General features: G+C 52.9%; 1 protein-coding gene across 1 annotated transcript; it reads right to left on the bottom strand.

The window, feature by feature from the left end:
• Window positions 1-1040: 1040 nt before the first annotated feature.
• LOC130679899 (uncharacterized) lies at window positions 1041-9380 on the bottom strand. The gene is made up of 3 exons (XM_057489477.1): window positions 8541-9380; window positions 5233-5431; window positions 1041-1094 (listed from the first exon to the last, which is right to left on the bottom strand). Exons 1-3 carry the CDS (start codon window positions 8921-8923, stop codon window positions 1068-1070), a joined length of 609 nt encoding a protein of 202 aa, XP_057345460.1. The 5' UTR covers window positions 8924-9380; the 3' UTR covers window positions 1041-1067.
• Window positions 9381-20711: the final 11331 nt, after the last annotated feature.

Genomic DNA, 20711 nt, shown 5'->3' with positions numbered 1-20711 from the left:
CGCCACAAACAACTGAAGGGCGGCTTGGGGAACGGGCTTGGAAGCCTAGACCTGGGGAAGCGCGGCGGGCACCTATCTGGAAACGTCCCCCAGGGCACCAAGGGGCAGGAAGCACTGAGGACTACTGCATTCTGCCTTCTTTCAGGTGAAATGACTTAATTTTAAGGGTTTCAGTTCATCAAAGAGCCCCAGCTAATTTTCCAACAAAAATGAGCGTATTTTGTTTTTCTTCATTCTTCAAAGACTACTTGGGCCATGAAAAGAATTTATACTGAATTTCCTTAAAAGACTCTGTTGGGCGATGCCTCCAGTGCCTTAGGAAGGGACACAGAATGGAGAGAAAGGCAAGTGTGACAGGCTCTAAGCTCTTTGGGATTTAGAAATTAGAGATTAGTTTAGCCCCTGTGATAGTCATAAACAAAAAGATAAACTAGGAGAAAACTCTAACAGGCTGTCATCCATTTCTATGAATTTATAGATTTGTGGAATGAGCCGCTATTTCTACAGATGGAAAAGTAAAGTCTTTAACTGAGAAACTGACATTTTCATACCTACACAGACGTCCTCTGCCCAAACCATAGGTCAGTTCCTTTTATTGCCACATCCATAATCAACTTATCAACGTCTCCCTTTAATCATCATCTTATAAAAGTCAGAAAACATTTTCAGTGCAGTCTTAAAACAGTGACGCGGGACTCCCGCCTGTTCAGCGTCCCGTCGCCCGCCTCTCACCTGCCCCCCCACCCCACCGCCCGTCCTCCCGGCTCACGGGGCATCTCCCGGGACACAGGACCAGGGGTCCGACCTGTTTTTCTTTCCCTTCTGAGCAGCTGCCCCCAACAAAGGGCACTCTTCTTCCCCCATGACCAGCTCCTGCCAGCTGCCCCAACTCCTCCCACAACTTCCACCTCAAAACCAGCAGATTGGCGATCAGTTCCCCTTTAATGAAGCACTTACTGCCCGTCCTGCATGGAAAGTGATGGTGGACGCCAAACAGCAGGGACGAGGGGGCAGTCAAAGCTTAGGAAAGCGCCTCGGCCCTCGTCCGTGGCTTCAAGGAGCTTCTTTCAGCTGGTGTTGGATGTTGGGCAAACCTGTGGAGGTTAGAGGCCAAGTTAAATATGATCTGGCTTCCCTGCTGGAAAAACTGATGAGCAGGATTCTTGGCTGTTCCGTAGGGTGCACGTACCCAGGACGCCAGGATGCCCAGAGCAGGCGCGGCCCAGCAATGGCGGCTCTCTTCCGGGGGGGCCCTGACCTGCCCCACGGCCTCAGCCAGGTGCTAGAAGTAGCTGTTCGCAGCTCTTGCGATTTGGCGTCTGTGATGGGCTTCCTCACCATCCCGGTCCCGCCTCTCCCCTATTCTGGGTGCTCGGAGACGCAGCAGCCTGGGAGAGGCTGGGTGCTCCGGCTGGAAAGCCTGGCTCCTCTGCCTCCTATCCGAAGGAAGAGCCTCCTAAGAGGCATCAGCCTCCTCGCCCCCCCTGCCCTGCAGGGCGTGCTGCCTGAGGTCATTAGCGACTCTTAACATTCACCCCATCAGGGCACACGAGTTAGGGGCTGTCCTGCCGGTGGGTTTCAGCCCCGGGCAAGTTCACTGTGGATTCAATGTGACCAAAGAAATGACAGTAGAACGTCCTTGGGGTGAAAGGGTTTATACCCAACTTTATCCCCACGGTGGCAGGTCAGTCACCAGAATCCCGTCCACTCAGAGCGAGTCTGCAGGCAGCAAGCCGGTCTCTGCCTCTGGGCCTCTCTGCCTGCACGGCCATCCTCTGGGCCTCTGTCCTCAGCGCTGCCACCACTCCAGGCTCTGCTCTCCTGCAGCAGTACCACCATGTCGCCCAAAGCACTAGGCAGAGCTTTTTATAGAGAGTCAATAGCAACAGATTGTCCACACCTGTGTAGTGAGCCAGCCAACCAGGGCCAGGTGAGAACCCTGGCCACGGGGACTTTCATTTTATCCACAGCAGCTAACCACCCACCTGTAGGAAATTTGAGACTTTTGGTCTCACTGCGGGAAAGGGCATCCACCGGATGCAGATGCACCAGTTTACTCCAGTCCCCGGGAAGGCAGGCGTGCCCACTTCCTGCTGAGCCCTCATCTGACCTGAATCCGGGCTGTCCGGCTCTCACAGGCATGAAGGGGCGGAGGAAGAGACCGAGCAGCAGTGTCCTTCGAGCCCGTGCCCTCCACTGGGGCCGTCTGTGGGGTGCTCGGAGGAAGTTCAAGCCGAGTGTGCACGGGAGTGTTTCAGCGCGGGCGAATGGCTGGGCGGTGGGAGTTCGCCGAGATTTCCTGAGCGGCCCCCTCAGACCCAGGTCTTGCCAGCCTGGGCGTGCTCTGCTGTGGCTCACATGGTGCACCTTCTGCCAGTGATGTGAGCCACCTGAGCGCATGGAGGGAGGCTGCCAGGGAAGGGGGGGCTTTTCTAACCCGACGGTGGAAGAACAGGGGTCCGGATGCGCTGGGCATGTCGTTTGGAGAGGAAACAGAAGCGACCTTTCTTTCCCATCCCTGACCTGCCCAGAGTCACAGATCTGAACCGCGGCAGAGCTGCCCGGTGGAAATGAAGTCACAGTAAGAAGATTCATAGATTAAGTGACGTGAATCACGCGTGGGTCTCTCTCGCTGCCCGGCAGTAAGCCTGGTGGTGTGGCTGGATTATCGAGCACCCATGAAAGTGACTCAGTGTCACTGGGCTGACCACCTAGGTGACACGGTGCTGCTCAAAGCTTTGGCAACACGTTGCAGAACAGTGCCTGAACTGTCAGCTATGAGCCCGCCTGTTCGCCTCACTCATATCATAAATCAGCCGGAAGTAAGTTAAAGGTAACAGGCTTACATTAAAAGCAATGTAAACTGGCACCTAGAATTGAGATGTTTTGGATTCAGTCTATCTCCGAGTTCCTGAGGAGAGTTCTTGCTTCTAAATAACAAGTCTCTTGACCACACCTGCTTATAGCCCCTCATCCCCCCCATACACACACCTGTGGGACAGCCTCTGGGCTGCCGGCAAGCAGCCTGTTTGGACAAGCACCCAGGTGACGCGCCCTCTGAGGTCAGCGCACGGCCACGAGGCAAGTGGGCAGGGAAACCGAACAGCCTGCAGGTGGCCCTGCTGACACGCTCGGTCCAAGAACCGACTCTGCTGTCCCGTCGTTTGCTCTTGCGTCACTCTGTGTGGACGGGACCGGGGAGAGAGAGAGGGCTCGGAGCCGCACAGACCGGGTCCTGCGCCAGGGCTGCCCCTTACCAGCTACATGACCTGAGACAGGTCACTTTAAGGACAACAGCCGTAATGCCCTCCACGGGCCCACCGGGAGGACCCGGCGGTCCCACGCACGCAGAGCGCTCAGCACACGGTCCGATCGTAAGCGACACCCGGCCCGGCTCCTGCAGGCCCCCGCCCAGGACGGGCCCTCCTCCCGGGGCTCGCAGCCCCTCCCTGCCGTCCCATCCGTGACTGTTACTGTTGATCATCAGCACCAGCAACAGCCTCGCCCCTTCTGCCCCACAGCCTCCTGACCTCAGGCTTAAGATTGCCACTTTACGCGTCCTCAAAGGATTAAGCACCAAGGAAGGAAAGGACAGGACTCCCCAGAGCGGCGTGGCTGCCTAAGGGCAGGCTGGGTCCCCTGAGGCTGCGTGGCCTGGCGTGTGCCACATTCTGCAGCAGCAGAAGACAAGACAAACCGGGGGAACAAGCCCTTCCGCAGCGTCCATCCCCCCCTCTGGCCGGGGTGTGGCAGGTGCGGCCCAGGCGGGCAGCCTGCGCAGGAGCCAACCACAGCCTCTGTCCACTGCTAACCACAGGTGCATCCGGCCAGCCCAGATTTTATCTCCTGGGTGGCGCAGGGCACCTGTCTGTCCAGGTTCAGGCCCCTGAGATGGGTCATGTGGGCAATGCATATCCTGCCTGGGGTGACTCAGGGCCTGCTGGCCAGAGTTGCCCTCGGTTCCCCTCCCAATACTGAAAGGAGGTCAGATGCCTTTGGATTTAGCAAGGGCGCTCTTGAGGCCGCCTTCCGTCAGCGCTGCGGTGGGAGTCCTCCTTCAGGAAGCAGTGAGCCACACCCTCCGCCTCCCCCAGGGGGGCAGGGAGGCTTTCCCGCCCCCTTCACCATGGCCAGCCCCCAGGCAAGGGCGGGAAGGGCAGGCCTGGGAGCGCTCCAGGTGGGACACCTCTCCTGGCCCTCCCGGCTTCCCTTCCCACCGCACGCACGGGCCCAAACAGCGGCAGGGGGCAGGTGTGGGAGGCCAGGGGAGAGCGAGGAGCCACGGTGCTGGGGTGCCCGGGATGCCTGCTGGGAACCACACGAAGCACCATGCCCTGCTGGAAGGCTCCAGGCCCGCCCCGCCCTCCCCCACCAGCCCGCAGAGGCCTGATGTCCCAGCGCCCTACAGCCGACATGCACACACGCACACTCACGCACACTCACACACACGCACACTCATGCACACACGCACACTCACGCACACTCACACACACGCACAGTCACACACCGTCGCACCGCGATTCCTGCCGACCAGCAGGAAAATAGTGTGAGCCTTATCTGCAGCTCAGGACAGGTAGGGGACACATCTGGGTCCCATGCTGCATTGGGGCTCGATCCCAGGAGGCCTGATTCCAAAACCCAGCCATTTTCTACTATAGCACCGGTTTTTAAACATTTTTTTAAAAATTCCAAATATCTAAAAAGAATATGAAACCCTATGTGCCTCTTCGTACGATCTTTGCTACTTCCTGTGAATCTGTAATTATTTAAAAGTAAAAAGCTTTTTTAAAAAGACCCTGCATGGGCCCAATATATAAGCCATCAATGGGGTACTTTAGAAGTCAAGAGACAGGCTCCCCTTGGGGGGCAGTGCTGATGAGGAGCTTGGAACCCCCGGGGGGCTGGACACGCTCTGTGTCTGGACCAGTTCCACACACTCTGTGCGTGCAGGCTACAAACACTCAATGAGCTTTGCATTTATGATCAATGCCTTTTTCCAGATGAGTGTTAAACTTTAAAAGTTAAAATACCAGAGTGGAGGACCCTGCTGAACAGGAAGAGGGGCCGGCTTCTTGCACCATCCCCCGGGCCTGAAGCCCTGAGGACGGCAGGGTTCTGAGGGGCCCAGTGTGGGGCATGAGTCCGGCTTCCTCCTCGAAGAGCCTGAGTGGCTGGGCCAGGGGCTCAGTGGCCCAGGGCCGCATTGATTATCCCACTCTGATTTCCCATTACCTGCTTACAAACCGCAGCCCTTGGGTCAAAACCAGCAGTGGAATGTGTGCAAAGCAGGGCTTCGTGCTGGGTGGGCGGGGTGCTCTGAGGGTGCTGAGGGGCCAGGAGGCAGCAGAGAGGCGGCAGAGCCCACCTGAGCAGGGCAGCCTGACCCAGGCTATCAGGGTGTAAGCTTGGAGTGGAGGAGTCCCAAAGAAAACTGGGTCAAAAACAAAAAGAAGACAGGCTGTTATGACTTGAGAGGAATTGGTTCACAGTCACCATCACAAGGAGCTGGAAAATAATGGCCACTCAGTGTACAGGCAGCCCTCAGGCATCGTGGGCTGGGTTCCAGACGCCTGCCGAGGAGCGAATACTGCAATGGAGGGAGTCAAATGAATGGTTTGGTTTCCCAGTGTGTGTCAAAGCTATGTTCAAGCTGCACGGTAGTCTATTAAGTGTGTGCAATAACATTATGTCCAAAAGCACAACATATATGCCTTCATTAAAAAAATACTTTATTGCTAGAATATGTAGCCATCATCAGAGCTTGCTGCGAGTCACAGTCACAGGTCACACGTCACATGTCACTGTAACAAACGGAATGATGAGAACGTGTGAGACCGTGTGAGAATTACCAAAATGTGACAGAGACACACAAAGTGAGCAGCCAGTTTTGGAAAAATGGTGCCAATAGACTTGCTCAACGCAGGGTGGACACAAACCTTCGATTCCTAAAAATGAGAGTATCGGCAAAGCGCAGTGAAGCGACGCGCGTGAAATGAGGCCTGCCTGTGTTCTTCTAGTGCTGGGCGGCCGATGGCCACACCAGACAAGCCTCCCTCGCGCTCAGCAGGCTGTGAGCCTCCCTTCCCCGTGACTCGGCTTTCAGGAAGGTCCCGGGGGTCCGCACACTTGCAATGAGCATGCCTTTGCCAGGCTGTTTTTCCCCCTCGCTTGCAGGATGCAGTTGACGTCTTTTGCTATAATGCACCGAGTTAGTTTCTGCCGTTACCTGCCCACTACTGTGCCTGGAATCAGCAGCAGCTGCCAGCACCCGGCTAAGGGCAGGAGTTGGCCCAGCGTGAGGTTAACTGGACCAAAGTGAAGCCGTTCGGGTTTGACAGATCCTCTCAGAGGTCCATGGAGGGATGCTTAAGCGGGCTCCCCCAAGACATAGGACGGCCTGGAAGAGCAGCGGCTTCGACCATGGCCAGCAGCAGGTCCCTGCTCTGCGTGCCAGACGGCCTCTCTCCGGGCTGCTGCTGGGTGGGGCTGTGAGAGAAAGGAGAACCTGCTACGAGCTCCTATTTCAGAAGGGCTCTTCCCTGGGGAGTTTAGAAACGTTGAAAACTGTGAATGAGACTCACGACCGAGGGGCGGCGAGGGGAGGAAGACGGCATGCAGGCACTGGGGTCTCCCGCGTGAGGACCTGGCTTTTCTGCGAGGTTCTTTCAAGGTCAGTAACACCCTGCTTAACCTCAAGGAGAGCAGTTCTGTTTGGATTTTCAGGCCGAGTGTGGACTCCTTTTTGACCCCCCAGTCGCTGGGACAGCCATGTGCTCTGGGCTCCCGCTCAGGACACGCCCCCTCCTTGGGACCCTTGCTCCGCGGAAGGGCAGGGCGGCTGCAGTCAGACCACTCATGCTGACCGCCAACCCCGCCCCACGGCACCCACTGAAGCCTTCGTCTCGCCAAGGGACATACCAGCCTGGCCCCTCTGCACCCTCGGGACCCGGGGCTTGCTGGGTGCAGTGCAGGAGGCCCATTCCAACCCTTCTGGACTAGAGGCAGGCCCGCTAGGTGCCCGGGAGCTGAGGCAGGTGGAGAGCACAGACGTGTGTGGGGCAGAGGGGACTTACCTGGGCGTGGGGAAGGCCCTGGAGAGGAGCACTGGGGCAATGGCTCTGAGGAGGGGCTCTTCAATACCGAACTCCCCAACGGGGCTTCCGCGTGGCCCAGTCCCGACCCAAACAGAGCACATACCAGGAGCTCGTTCAATGCCTACAACGGCCTGGTGGGGCACTGTCACCATCACCCGCATTTCACAGACGTGGGAAGAGGCCCAGGGACACACAGTCACTTGCCTAGAGTCACGCAGCTATAAACACAGGCCTGGCACCTAGACCCAGCTTTCATACTAGCTCAGGGTTTCTCGGCCCAGGCGCTGTGGGCATTTGGGGCTGGGTAATTCTTTGTGGTGGGGGCGGTCCTGCACACTTGAGGGTATTAGGTGGCATCCCCAGCCTCCACCCGCCAGATTGCCAGTGGCACCACCCACTCCAATCATGATGACCAGGTATCTCCAGATGCCAGATGTTTCTCAGAGGGCAAAACTGCCCCCCGACTGAGGACCACGGAGCCAGAGTCGCCCTGGGTGGGGGCGTCTGCTTCCCGCAGCTGCTCAACTGCTCCAGCTCAGAAGCGGGGCCGCAGAGAACATCCCAGGGGGCGGCGCTGTGATGCGCGTCCTGACGGAACAGTGCGATCGCTCTGGGCCTTGCGTGTGCGGGAGACATCCGGTCTTGGAGGTTGTTTGATTTGTACCGTTTCTAGTCTTTCCGAAGGCAGAAGAGGGCGGCAGCTTACAGACAGCAGGGGAGCAGAGGCACGGGCGGCCTGCGGGCTGTCCTCAGGGCGCAGCGGGCTTGGGGAGCTCCTCCAGCACCTTCTCCCCGGCCCGGGGCTCCAGTTCCAGCTTGGCGGGGTTGCTGGGTCCTCTCCAGACTGAGGACCACTCTTGAATTCAGTGTTTATCATCTCCCTAGGGCTCTGAGGGCCAGGGAGTCTAAACTCCATCTGGAGTGTGTGACCCCAGGCAGGGGAAGACTTCTAAGGCTCTGACGGTCTCACACCATGAGTGCCTTGCCCTTAGCATCAATATTTAACACTAGCATGCGTGCCCGGTGGGCGGGGCAGAAGGTGCCAGCTAAGGTTGATTGCTGCATCGTTAGTGTGAGGCAGAGAGGGGACGCGGCTGAGCAGGACTCGGAGTCCAGCAGACCCTTAACACAAGCTCCAGCATTAAAGGGAGGGGGCCTTAAACAAGGCCTGTGAGCCCGTTGTCTCATCTGCAAAATGGGCATCCTAGCCGAAGCCACCCACCGGAGCCGGCCGCTAAGCCCCTGTCTCCCCGAGCCCAAGCTCCCCAAGGCCAGGGCGCATATTCCTGGGGAGGAGGGGCCCCTCGTGGGAGCTGGGCTCTGGGGAGCGGCTGCCGCCCAGATGTGTGGCCCGGCTGTGAGCTGACGCCGGCCAGGGCCCCAGCCGGGAGTGAGCGGCCGGGGAGGCTGCCCCTGAATCCCCAGAGTCCTGACAGCCTGTCTCACCTGATGAATCCCACCTGGGTGTGTGTGTTGTCAGGAGCTGCAGGGTTAACAGCTGGAAGAACCAGTTCTGAATGCACCCTGAGGACGTGGTCCCGAGCCGATGGGAGGCCCTGGGCCCAGACACGGCAGGTGTCCCGAGGCCCTGCCTGAGGCACCCACAGCTTCCTGCACTTGAGGCCTCCCACCTCCCATACACCTGGGCCGTCTCCTCCCTCAGCTGCGGGGTCCTGGGGAAGGAGGGTGACTGCGGCTGGGGAAACGCGGCCGGGGCGGCGCTCGCCACCCCCACCCTGCTGTCCTCCCAGCCTGCTCTGGGCTGCTTCACCTTTGGACCTGGGATGGGTCAGGTCAGACCAGCCGCCCACCCGGCCACAAGTAGCCATGTTTTCTTTTCACTGACACTTCCCCACCAGCTGCCCAGTTCTCTGACAGCTGCATGTCTCCCTTCAGTGCGCGCTCCAGCCCTACCCAGAAACCCCAGGCTTCCTGAGCATCAGCGTAGCGTGTCAGGCAGAGTGCTGGGGGCTTCCAGAGGGGGACCCGCTTGGTCCTCACTCTGTGCCTGCGCCGTGAGGAATAGCCCCACTTTACAGAGGGGAAACTGAGGCACTTGAGTGCTCAGGTGCCTTGCCTAAGGCCGCATGGCTGAATAAGTGCGCAGATGGGACATGATGAACTCTTGGCGGTTTGCTCTGAACTAGAGCCTATTTCCTTTCTTGTGATAGAAGGTGGGGCACTTGGAGACCAGGCGGGCATGCTGCCAGCCACTGGGCCCCAGTCTCTTCCTCTAGGGCCTCATCCAAGTAAAATGAACCCCAGACTCTCAAGTGGCTGAGTTGATTTTGATGTCCAGGACCCCTGAAGCAGGAGGGAGACAGAGAGGGACCCACTACCCCCACTACCCGCCCTGCCCCTGCTGTTCACACACACACCTCCTCCTACTGGGTCCAGGCAGCAGCAGCCACAGCTCTCGGCCACTGGAGCCTGAACTTTTTTCTTTTAGTTGTTGTTGTGAAAAAAATGTAAATACCAAAATTACCACCTTAACCATTTTTGGGCGTGTAGTTCAGTAGTGTTAAGTACACTCACAGTGCTGTGAGACAGGCCTTCAGAACACGTTCAGCATATGCACATGGGGAGCTGCACCATTAACAGAGCTCCCCTTGTCCCCCAGAAGTGCCCAGCCCCTCGAAATCACCTTTCTCCCTCCATCTCTGTGAGCTGAGCGACCTTAGATGCCCCAAGGGGGGACTAACTACACAGCATTTGTGGCTGGCTCTCTGGACTTAGCATGATGTCCTCAATGTTCGTCCATATTGTAGATGTGACATGATTTCTTTCCTTTTTAAGGCTGAAAAACACTCCACTGTCTGTGTAGGTGGCCTTTTGTGGATCCGCCCACCCCTTGGTGGATGCCTGGTGGCTTCCATCTCTGGGCTCTTGGGAGTGACGCGGCTGTGACCGTCGGGGAGCAAACAGCTCTTTGAGATCCTGCCTTCAGCTCTTTCGGTTAGAAGCCCAGAGCGGGGACGGCTGCCTCCTGTGGTAGCTCTGTGTTTAATCTTTTGAGGACCTCCAGGCCGCTTTCCACAGCCGCTTCAATGTCTCACATCCTGGCACACTGCACCGAGTTCCCAGTGTTTCCGAATCCTCACCAACACTTGTTACCTCCAGGTTTGGGTTTTGTGTTTTATAGTTGCATCCTGACGAGTGTGAGGTGTGGGCTGTAACTGTTGAGCACAGAGTCCCGCACAGACGGCTGGAGCCTGGGGCGTCCCAGTGCCGGAATTAAGGCTCACACACGGCCACTAGAGCTCCTGCTACACTTTCCCCACGGCCAAGAAGCCAAGTGATTCGTGCAACTTGCTGAAAATCCTGAGGTGCGTCACGCTTAGTCATAGGAGAGCCCCTGAGGAACAGCCATGCCTCGTGACCCCTTCCTGGATGGGCGGTGTTCAGGGGGCACCAAGGAGATATTAACGGCCATCAGTGCAAGTTCTAGGAAGGCAGAGCCCTACTCTCAGTCGTCTGCGCATCGCCAGCACGCAGCAAGCAGCGCACAGTAAGTACTCAAAAGTTAAGTGCTGAGTGAACCAAGGAGCCAGTCGCTGCTAAGCCTGCGGAAAGCGGTCCGCCTGAGCCACAGGGCCCGTGGGGACTTTCTCACCGTCGCCCTGCTGCCCCCTTGCCCGGGCTGGGGCACCTCGCATCTGGCTCCCAGCCACCTAGCCTTCCTGCCGCTCCTCTCCAAGGATGGCTCTGGACTTCGTCATTCTGACCTTGCAACAGGGAGAGAGTTTTCGAAGTCTGAGAAATGATACCTTCAAGGGAGCCTCTGGCAGACAGTGATGAATCGCCGGCCTTGCTTCAGGGAAAACAAAGTGCCTCTCTCCTGGCCGGGAAGGCTTGGGGCCTCGGCACCCGCACTCAGGATGCAAACGGTGGGAGGCAGCAGCCCTCCGGGCCGCCTGCGGACACAGACGCTGCGGTGCAGACCGAGGAGGAGGGGTGTGCAGGCCCACACGGTCGCTCCAAAACTTGTCTCCCCCCGTGTGGCATAAGGACAGGGCACCAAACGTGAGGACAGTTCACGCCAGCCCCAGTGCCACCCTCTCATGTCGCAGCCTGTAAGTAGTTCAGGGAGGTAACACCTGTTGTGTGCCTGGCACTGTTCTGAGCGCCCCACATCCTGCCCCATCTAATCCTCCCATCAGTCTTGGGGGGGTGTATTCACGCCACACCCATTGTACGGCTGGAAAGCCCAGGGCTGAGGGGCTCGGCCGCCCGCCCACGGTCACACAGGCTGGGATCTGGACCCGCGTGCGTTTCGGAGTCTGGGCTCTTCACTGTGAGGACACTGGCTTTCCTGCCATTCATCAGTCCGTTTGTTAATGCCACAGCCACACAGAGAGCCTACTATGTGGCCGGCACCACCCAGCAGAGACAGAATACAAGCCCCTCCTGGAGGCCTTCCCTCTGAGAAGGACGTCCATTCCATGCCCACGAACGCAGACGATGCAGGTCGGGTCCAGACCCACGGGTCCCAAGCCAGTCCTGGCAAACTGCTTTCCAAGAGCCAGAATTTAATCTTTTTTGAAGAAAACAGCTCTAAATATAGGTGTGTTTTAATGCTGACTCTGGTGTTAGCAGGAGACTTTGGGAGAGCCGAACCAAAAGGGGACTGCAGACCCCGCTACAGCGCCCTCCACGCCGGCCCAGCTGCCAACACCAGAGCCAGGTAAAGCCAGGATCCCCGCCTGAAAATGCCAAGTGAAGCCATTCGTAAATCAGCCGGCAACCTGGGCCGAATCCTGCACCGCAACAGGGTCCCCACGGCTTCTGGGGCTGCCCTTGGCTCCTGGGGGGCTGGCCAGGTAACACTTTCTCATCACCCAGTTACCCCAAGCATTCCATGTGTACGAGCTTAAAAACCAGAATGGCAAATACCCCACCTGGCACAGGCCTCCCCCGGAGAGATGGGACGTTTGCGTGTCTCCTTGCATGCCGGGCAGCAGGCGAGCTCAGAGCACAGGCCGGTGGAACCCGGCCGGGAAGCCCACACAGGGATCACCTCCCGCCCTCCGTCTCCACATCTGTAAAATGGACTAACGACTAATAATCATACCTTCTGTGTGGGGAGGATGTAAGGAGGGAGGGAATGTCGTGGACAGCTCAGCACAGAGCGTGGCCGGAGGGGCACCTGACCTGTTAGCCTTGTACTTATTTTATACCATCTGCAAGCAATTCCATCGGTTCTGAGATTCACCACATTTAGGTAAATGTGATACGAGCACTTTGAGTATTTTGGTGTTGCTTGAAGAAAACGCTGTCAGGTGCAGGGTGAGGCTGAGGCCTGTTTTTCGGTTTTCAGTGAGTGGCAGTGGTAGAGAGACCCCCCAGCTTCCAGTGTGGGGTTCCATCCAGGAGCCCTGACGTCAGTCCGCTTCCTGGGCCGGGGGCTGGGGTGCCCTCCCGCCTGCCCAGCGTGCCCTCCAGCCCTGCCTGGGGTTGGCTTCCCAGAAAGCAGAGCATCCTGGGTAACCGGTAAGGGAGGGGAAGCAGAAAGGGGCCTTTTCAAAGACATATTTGACTCCCTACCCCAAAAAATTAAGATAGCTGTTCCCTCTCGTTTCTCTGTTGTTTTACCCATTACATTTAAACCTGCAGGCTGCCTAAAATTAGTTTTTGTGGATGGTGTGAGGTGGTTATTAAGGTTCATTTTTTCCCAATATGGAAACACAGATGACCCAGTGAGGTTTTGTCCTTCTTCAAGAGTATCTTGGCCATTCTTGGTCTTTTGCATTGTCGTATAAGTTTTACAATCAGTTTACCAATTTCTTGAAATTTGGGACTGCACTGAATCTGTAGGTTATTTGGGAGAGCATCTTTACAATATTGAGTCCTCTGATTCCCGAATAGTTTTTTGGGTTTTCTTTAACTTGGCTCAATGACAGGTTATTATTTTTGTACAGAGGTTTTGTACATTCTCCATTGGATTTACTCCCATGATAAAGAATCCCATATTATTCTGTTATTATGATGCTATATTATCATTAAAATTTCATTTCTGGATTATTTATTTTTGGTATACAGAATACAACTGATTTTTTATATTGATCTTGCATTCAGCTACCTTACTAAATTCATTTATTATATATGGTTTGTAGGTTCTTTTGGATCTTCTTTCTCTAGCTTTATCTGTATAAATAATGTGTATGTATACATATATTCATATATATTTCTATATATTATCCATGATGATGATGAATAATGGTAGATTTCTTTTTCATCCTCATACATATTTCTTTTTCTTGCCTTATTGCACTAGCTATGAACCTCCAGTCCAATACTGAATAGATGTGATAACAGACACCTTTGTCTTCTTTCCAAACTAGGGAGATTATAATGTTGTTGTAGGGTCACTTATGGATGCTTTTTATAGGATTAGGGAAGTTCTTTATATGTCTAGTTTGCTAAGAATTTATTTTTGATCATGAATGAGTGCTTAATTTTATGAAATGGCTTTTCTGTATCTATTGAGATGACCATAAGATTTTCCCCTTCTGTTCATATCATACATTAATTGAGTTATCTTGGCTTATTTTGAAATAATTTTAGACTTCAACAAAAGAGTTGCAAAAAATAGTACTGCTTCATATATCCCTCACCCAGCTGTCCATAGTATTCACTTTATATAACCCTAGGACAGTGACCGAAATTTAAATAATTAACACGGATACACAATTGTAATTATACTACAGACTTCATTCAGATTTTACTAGTTTTTCCTCACATGTTCCTTTTCTACTTCAGGATCCCATGTGGCATTTGGTTGTCTCCTTTGTCTGCTCTAATCTTTGGCGGTTCCTTAATCCTTCCTTGACATTTTTTAAGAGAATTGGTCAGGTATTTTTTAGAATATCCTTTAATTTGGATTTTTCTGATGTCTTCTATTGATTAGGTTGAAGTTTTCCATTTTTGAGAAATTACTAGAGAGATAAAGGGCTCTTCCCACTGCATCACATTGGGGGTGCATGGTATGCCCCATTACTGAAGATGGTGACCCCAATCATTTGGTTAAATGTGGTTTTTGCCAATGTTCATTGAATTCTGAATGCTAAACTTTCCCTATAGTCTTGGAATAAACTCAAATTTGTTATGACATATTTTTCATATATTTAAGGCCAATATTTTGAACGAGATGTTTATAAGAGAGCTTGGTGTGCAATTCTACTTTCCTGCAGTGTCTTCGTCAGGGTCAGACATCAGGTCAAAGCCGCATCACAGCACAAGGTGCGATTCCCTCTTTGTTCCCTGGGAGAGTTTACGGTTCATGTAAGATTATGCTATTTTTTTCTCTAAATATTTGAAAAATTTATGCATGAAGTCATCTGGGGCTGACTTTTCCTTGAGGGAAAGTTTTAAGTTATAGATTCAGTAGATCTAGAACGATTTTTCAATTTCCATTTTTCCTTTTCTCAGCTTTAATAGCATCTTTTTTGAAGAATTTACCCACTTAATATTTTCTAGTTTATTGGCAGAAACTTATCCATCATAGCCTCATATTCTCTTTCAAACATCTGAATGATCTCCTGTGAGGTGCTTTTTCATCCCTGATACTGATACTTTGTTTTCTCACTTTTTTCTTGATTATTCTTGCCAGAACTTTGTCAATATTATGACCACTTTGAAGAACCAACTTTTGGGGTTTTTTGTTCCTTTTTGAACACTTGTTTCCTATTTCATTAATTTTCTGCTTTTCTCTTATTATGCTCTTCTACTTTCTTGGGTTTAATTTGCTGAGATTTTTCCCACCTAATTTCTTGAGATAGATATTTACATTATTGATTTACAGCCTTTATTTTTAACAAGGCATTTGAGGCTGTGAATCGCTGCCACTCCCTAGAGCACAACTTAAACTGAATACCACATGATTTGATGTTTTATTTTCATTATCATTTGGTTGTAATAATTTCCCCTTTTTGCTTTGATTCACAGATTATTTAGAAATGTATCAATTAATTTCCAAAAATGTGGGGATTTTTCTAAGTATCTTTCATTATTTATTTATAGCTGAATTTTACTATATTTTCATAGAACCACAAATTATCCCAGAGAAAAGGAAAGAACACTTACCACTTATTTTATGAGGACAGTTTAACCTTAATACTAAAACCTGATAAAGATACTATGTAGGAAAAGAAAGGGAAGGAAAAGATGGTTTAAACCTGAAATTGCTTGAGATTTGTCTTGTGGACCAGCATATGGCCTGTTTGGGTAAGTCTATCACATGTGCTCAAAATTTAAAGTGCGTGCAGTTTTCTATGCATAACTAAGTCACATTTGTATTTGTCAATTGTGTTGTTCAAATCCTTGATATCCCCGTGCTTTGTTTGTTTTAGTGCTTGTTCTAAAAGCTAGTGAAAGAAGTGAAAGTTGTGCTAAAATCTCCCATTATAATTGTGGATTTGTCTATTTTTCCTTTTAGTTCTGGTTTGTCAATTTTTGCTTTGTAAGATTTCAGGATGTTATTTGAATTGTTGCATCTCCCAGATGGGTTGATGTTTTTATTCTTCTGAAATGTACTTTATCTTTTGTAAAGCTTCTTGCCTTAAACATTTTAAAATTATTATTAGTGCAGACATACCAATTTTCTTTTACTTAGTTAGAAATATATTTTTTCTTCCTTTAACTTTCATTCTTTCTGTATGCTTATATTTGGGGGTAGTATGTTTAATTTTAATCCAGTCTGAAAATCTTTGTCTTTTAATTAGAGTACATAATCTGTGTACATTTAATACACTTACTGATACACTTGAGTTTAAACCTACCATCTTCTTTTCTAGTTTATAATTATTCTCTTTCTCTCCTCTTTCTCCTTTTGGATTAAAGTGGGTTTTTTTATTATTCCATTTCTCTTTTCTGTTAAGTAGTTATTGATTCTCTCATTATCCTTTTATTGGTTGTCCTAGACCTAAAAATTACAACATTCATCCTTGACTTATGAAAATACAAAATAAATTAGTATTTTTTCAACTCATGAACAATGTTAAGGACATTGGGATACCTTAACTCCTTTTTCCTACTTTCTATATTTTGTCTATTGTTGCATACTTTAATTGTACATATACTTTAACTCTCTCAAGATATTATTTTAGACAGTCAATATTAATTTCAATTTCCCCATGTGCTTACTCTTACAGAGCTCTTTCTTTCTGTATCTTCTTGCTTCTATCTGGGATTCTTCACTTTCTTCCTGTAAAACTGTGTTTAGTTTTTCCTTTAGTGTCTTTCAGCCGGCAACAAATTATCTCAGCTTTTTTTTGGCTGGAATTGTCTTTATTTCACTTTCATTTTTGAATACTTTCTTGGGTATAGAACTTTAGGTTAGCAGTTATTTTCTTTTTAGCCTTTTAAAGATGTCATTATTTCTTGGCTTCCACTGTTTTTGTTGAAAATTGGTTGTCTTATTATACAATGTCTCTGAACAAAGTTTGTGTGTGTGTGTATGTTTAAACACTAGCTGCTTTTACAGTTTTTTCTTTGGTTGTTTTTCAGCTGTTTTACTATGATGTACCTACTTGTGGCTTTCTTTGAATTTGCCCACTTGGGGTTAATAGCACTTTTGGAATCTGTGGCTTTATATCTTTCATCAGTTTTTAACTCCTCAGATTTTCTCTTCAAATACAGTTTATGCTATATTATCTCTCTCCTTTCCTCCCACGACTCTAATTACACAAATGTTTACACTGGGCCCCTTTATCTCTAAGGCTTTTTTCTGTATTTCCTAAACTTTTCATCTTCTTGTACTGTATTGAGGTCTGCATATTTTCTTCTGGCCTATATTCAAGTTCATGAATCATCCCTTCAGTTGTGTCTAATCTGCTTTTAGACCCTTCCATCAAGTTCTTCATTTCAGTCCTAGAATTTTCATTTGATTATTTAAAAAATAGATTCAATATATCTACTTAAATAATAACGTTTTCTCTTGGCTTTCTGTCATTTGGGTCCCATCTCCTGGTATACCTGGTATTTCTCTTTTTTTAATTCCAGATATCATGCACAAAAAAATTATAGTAATTATTTAAGACTCTGGATGGTGTTATCTTCCTCCAAAGCAGATTTACTTTATTCCTGGCAGGCAGTTATCTCTGAGAACATCTCCTTAATCTACTCTGAGACTCAGCTGACTCAGATCTGAGTTTCAGGCTCCGTGAGTGCTAATCTATTTTCAGGCTAGCTTTGCTACCAGGGTGGAGCTCTTCAAGGACCCCAGATGAAAGACTGAGATGTTTACTAAGATCCCTCCTCTTGGAAAGCCCTGAATGCCAATTTTTGTCTCCTCAGACCTGAGACTGCCAACAGTTCTCAGCTGCTCAGCATCTCTGTATTTATTCAGAATCAACAAATGCCTCCTGGGGAGAACGGCTGCATGTTAAACCGCTTACCTCTCTGCAACTACTTTTCCTCTAGTACCTTAGTTCCTGTTGTAGTAGATCTCTGATGCTTTCAAGTAGATGTTTGCAGTCCTTCATGACAAGAAGCAGAAGTCTCCTCCTACGGAGTTTATCCCTAGCACTGCTCTATTTTGTCATCCTTGGTCCTGCCCTTGAGGAAATTTTGCTATAAAACTCAGGCCTAGTCGCTATAATGAAAAATCTCAGGATAACAAAATTAATTGATGCCTTGGACACTATTATTTTTCAAGCAGTATCTTGTAATATCAACAACAATAACTAACAATTATTGTTTACTCTGGGCCAGTCTGTGTCCTGGTACCATACACATATTAATTCATCTAATGGGAAACAATCAAAGTCTAGCACAGTCCTAATTCCTTAATCACAGATTTTGACCAACGGGGGCGCGGGGTCATGGGTGAAAGATGACATATAATTCAATAAAAACAGCCAAGGTCCAACTATGAAAAAAGTTTAGACATTATCTAGGCTATCAGATTACAGGGACTGCACAGGTAATCAGTAAGGTAATCTAGAAACCTCTAACTATTTTCGCACTAGTCTTTTTCCAGTAGGAACTACCAATAAAGTTAGTTGATAGCAAAAGACTAACAATGAGCTTTCTTTTTCACTGTTGCTCCCTGGCTAAGGTGATGAAATGTCTGAAGTATTTTATCTTTAGAGAACATGATATAGAGGATGAAGAAGGCGTCACAGGGGGAGAACAGGGGACTACCAAGAGATTCTGGCAACTGTCCCTGGATATCAAGAATCAGCTTTGTTTACACTCAGCAGACACCAAATAATTGCAGGTTTAGGCTATGTAAGTGAGTTGGGTGACAGAAATGCAATAAGAACGGAATAGGGAATATGGTATTAGTGACCCCAGACCCTGCCTAAGGGAACTGAAAAGGGTATTTAGCCTGTTTGCCCAGGAAAGCAGAAATGTACATTGAACACTGGGCACAGAGTATATGGCAATCCCCCTGCAGCTGCAGCTCTCAGCCAGGCACAGTCCAGGGCCTGACCCTCCTCACCCTTCTATGTCCTCGAGCCTAGGTAACAATGTGAGCCTCATTCTTGCTCCTGGATGATTTGATGTAGCTACTTCTGCACCCCAGAGAATTTCGTTCCACTGGTGCGCTGCCTGGCTGGTTGAAGCCTGGGCCGTAGAATTAAGTCTGCTTTGGCTCAAGGCTGGGCCCTGCCACCTACATGACCATGGGCAAACCCTTTGACCTCTCTGAGCCTCGGTATGCTCCCTGTGAAACGGAGATAACAACGGTGATAGTTCTCAGGACAGGAGATAAGGCTGGGGGAGAGCTTGGCAAGACAATACGCGCGACACCGACGCTGGCTGTGGCCGCCCAGCACAGAGGAGGGTCCTGCGGTGCGGAGGAGGGTCTTGGACTGTTCTCACCGGGGCCCTCCTTTGGGGGGCAGCCTCCGCACTGCCCGGGAGGGGAAGGAAGAGGTGGAAACACAGGCGGTTCCTTGGTTTCCCGGGCGGCTCCGTCGGCCGCTCTCTAGACCTCTTCTTGGAGGAGGACCGCAAAACGCAGAACTTCGGGACGTGCCTGGCCGTCCGTCGTGTTCTCTCTCCTCCCCGGCAGGCAACGGTCTGCTTCAGGGCACCACGGGTCCCAACCTCCCCGGCCTGCGCCCCCCGGACGGGGGTGGATGGGTGGCCCTCGCCCGTCGGTGAACGGACGATGCCTCCCCAGCCCTGCGCCCGGAGGTGCCCCCGCGCGCCCGGCTCTCTCCGCAGGACAGTATTAAGCACCCGTCGGTCGGCTCCTGGGCGAACGGAACGAGTGCGCCGTCTGCCCCCGTGCCTGGCACCCCGTACCTTCCCTCCCCCTGGACGGCGGGGCCTGCGCCCGCAGGGGGACTGAGAGCGCGCCGCGAAGAGCGCAGACCCGGAGGCGGCCCTGCAGGGCCCAGCGGGCCCCCCCGACTCCGGCCCCGGAGCCCCTGGAGGGCGGGAAGCCCCTTGCCGGTCTCGCAGACAGTGGCTCGGCGCAGGGAAGGAGGCGGAGGGGGCCGCTGTCCTGCCCGCTCCCCGTCCCGCTGGCGCCGTCTCGCCGGCCGGGCCCCGCCGTGGGCCCCCCGCAGCCGCCCGTGCTCAAAACTCCCCGGGCGCAGCCCTCCCGCGGGGCCGCGGCTACAGTCGCACAGCCGCCGGCGGGCTCTGGGCTCGGGCTGGAAGGAGGGGCCCGCGGGGGACTCAGTGCTGGGGAGGCGACCCCCCTGCAGTTCAGGCTCCGCAAGCAGCAAAGGCCTAGGACCCTCCCCGGCCCGAGCTGGGAGCCCGCGCGCGGGCACCGAGGAGGGGCGGGAGATGGGCGGGGATGTAGGGGAGAGGGGACGGGGGGAGGGGAGAGGTGTTTGGGGGAGGGGCAGGGGTGTGGGGGAAAGGGGGGCAGGGGTGTGGGGGAGAGGGGGACCAGGGATGTGGGAGAGGGCGACAGGGGTGCGGGGGAGAGGGGGACAGGGGTGTGGGGGAGAGGGGGACAGGGTTGTGTGGGGGAGGGGCAGGGGTGTTGGGGGGCAGGGTGTGGGGAGGAGGGAACAGATGTGGGGGAGGAGGGGCAGGGGTGTGGGGGAGAGACGCAGGGGTGTGGGGGAGGAGCGGCGGGTGTGTGGGGGAGAGGGGGCAGGGGTGGGGAGACGGGGACACGTGTCCGGGGAAGGGGCGCAGCGCCGAGGCTCAGGGGTGCAGAGGTGGGTGGGAGCTCCAGGCTCCACGGAGAGAGGGCCGCGAGCCCCGGGCAGGGTGTCCCCCCGTCCCCGCACTGCTCCCGGAAGGTGCAGCCTCCCGCCTGCCGCACGCGCAGCAGGCCCGCCGCCCCCACCCGCCTCCGGAGCCCGTATGGGCCTCGCTGCGCTCCGCCAGCTCCGAGGAGCCTCTGCGGGCGGAGGGCGGGGCACGCGGCCGGGGTCGTGCGGACGCGGCCCTCCGGGGCCACACGGCCGAGGACGCCAGCCCAGGGCTCCGCGGAAACAGGGGCCCCGCCAGCCGCACCCCGAGCACCGCGCCCTGCCCGGCGCCGAGGGAGGGGGCAGGGGTTGGCGGGCGGCCCCCTGCCGGGGTCGCGGAGGCCCGTGGGGAGTCTCGGGCGCCCTCGGCCCTGCCCTCGGGTGCCGTCCGGCCGTCGGCGCCCCCAGCCCTGCCCCCCGCGTCCCCACCCGGCCGCCCTTCCCCGCCCGA

The sequence above is a fragment of the Manis pentadactyla genome, chromosome 12 (assembly GCF_030020395.1).
Source record: "Manis pentadactyla isolate mManPen7 chromosome 12, mManPen7.hap1, whole genome shotgun sequence".
Taxonomy (NCBI): domain Eukaryota; kingdom Metazoa; phylum Chordata; class Mammalia; order Pholidota; family Manidae; genus Manis; species Manis pentadactyla.
The sequence above is the reverse complement of the archived record's forward strand: the minus strand, read 5'-3'. Positions and strand labels throughout refer to the sequence as shown.

Coding starts and splice junctions, on each gene's coding strand:
- LOC130679899 (XM_057489477.1), bottom strand. CDS start 8,923: ATGGCTACTTGTGGCCGGGTGGGCGGCTGGTCTGACCTGACCCATCCC. Junction 5,432..8,540: donor ACCCAGGTGGGATTCATCAG/GTGAGACAGGCT, acceptor TTTTTGACCCAG/TTTTCTTTGGGACTCCTCCA. Junction 1,095..5,232: donor GGGCTGCGGTTTGTAAGCAG/GTAATGGGAAAT, acceptor TAACCTCCACAG/GTTTGCCCAACATCCAACAC.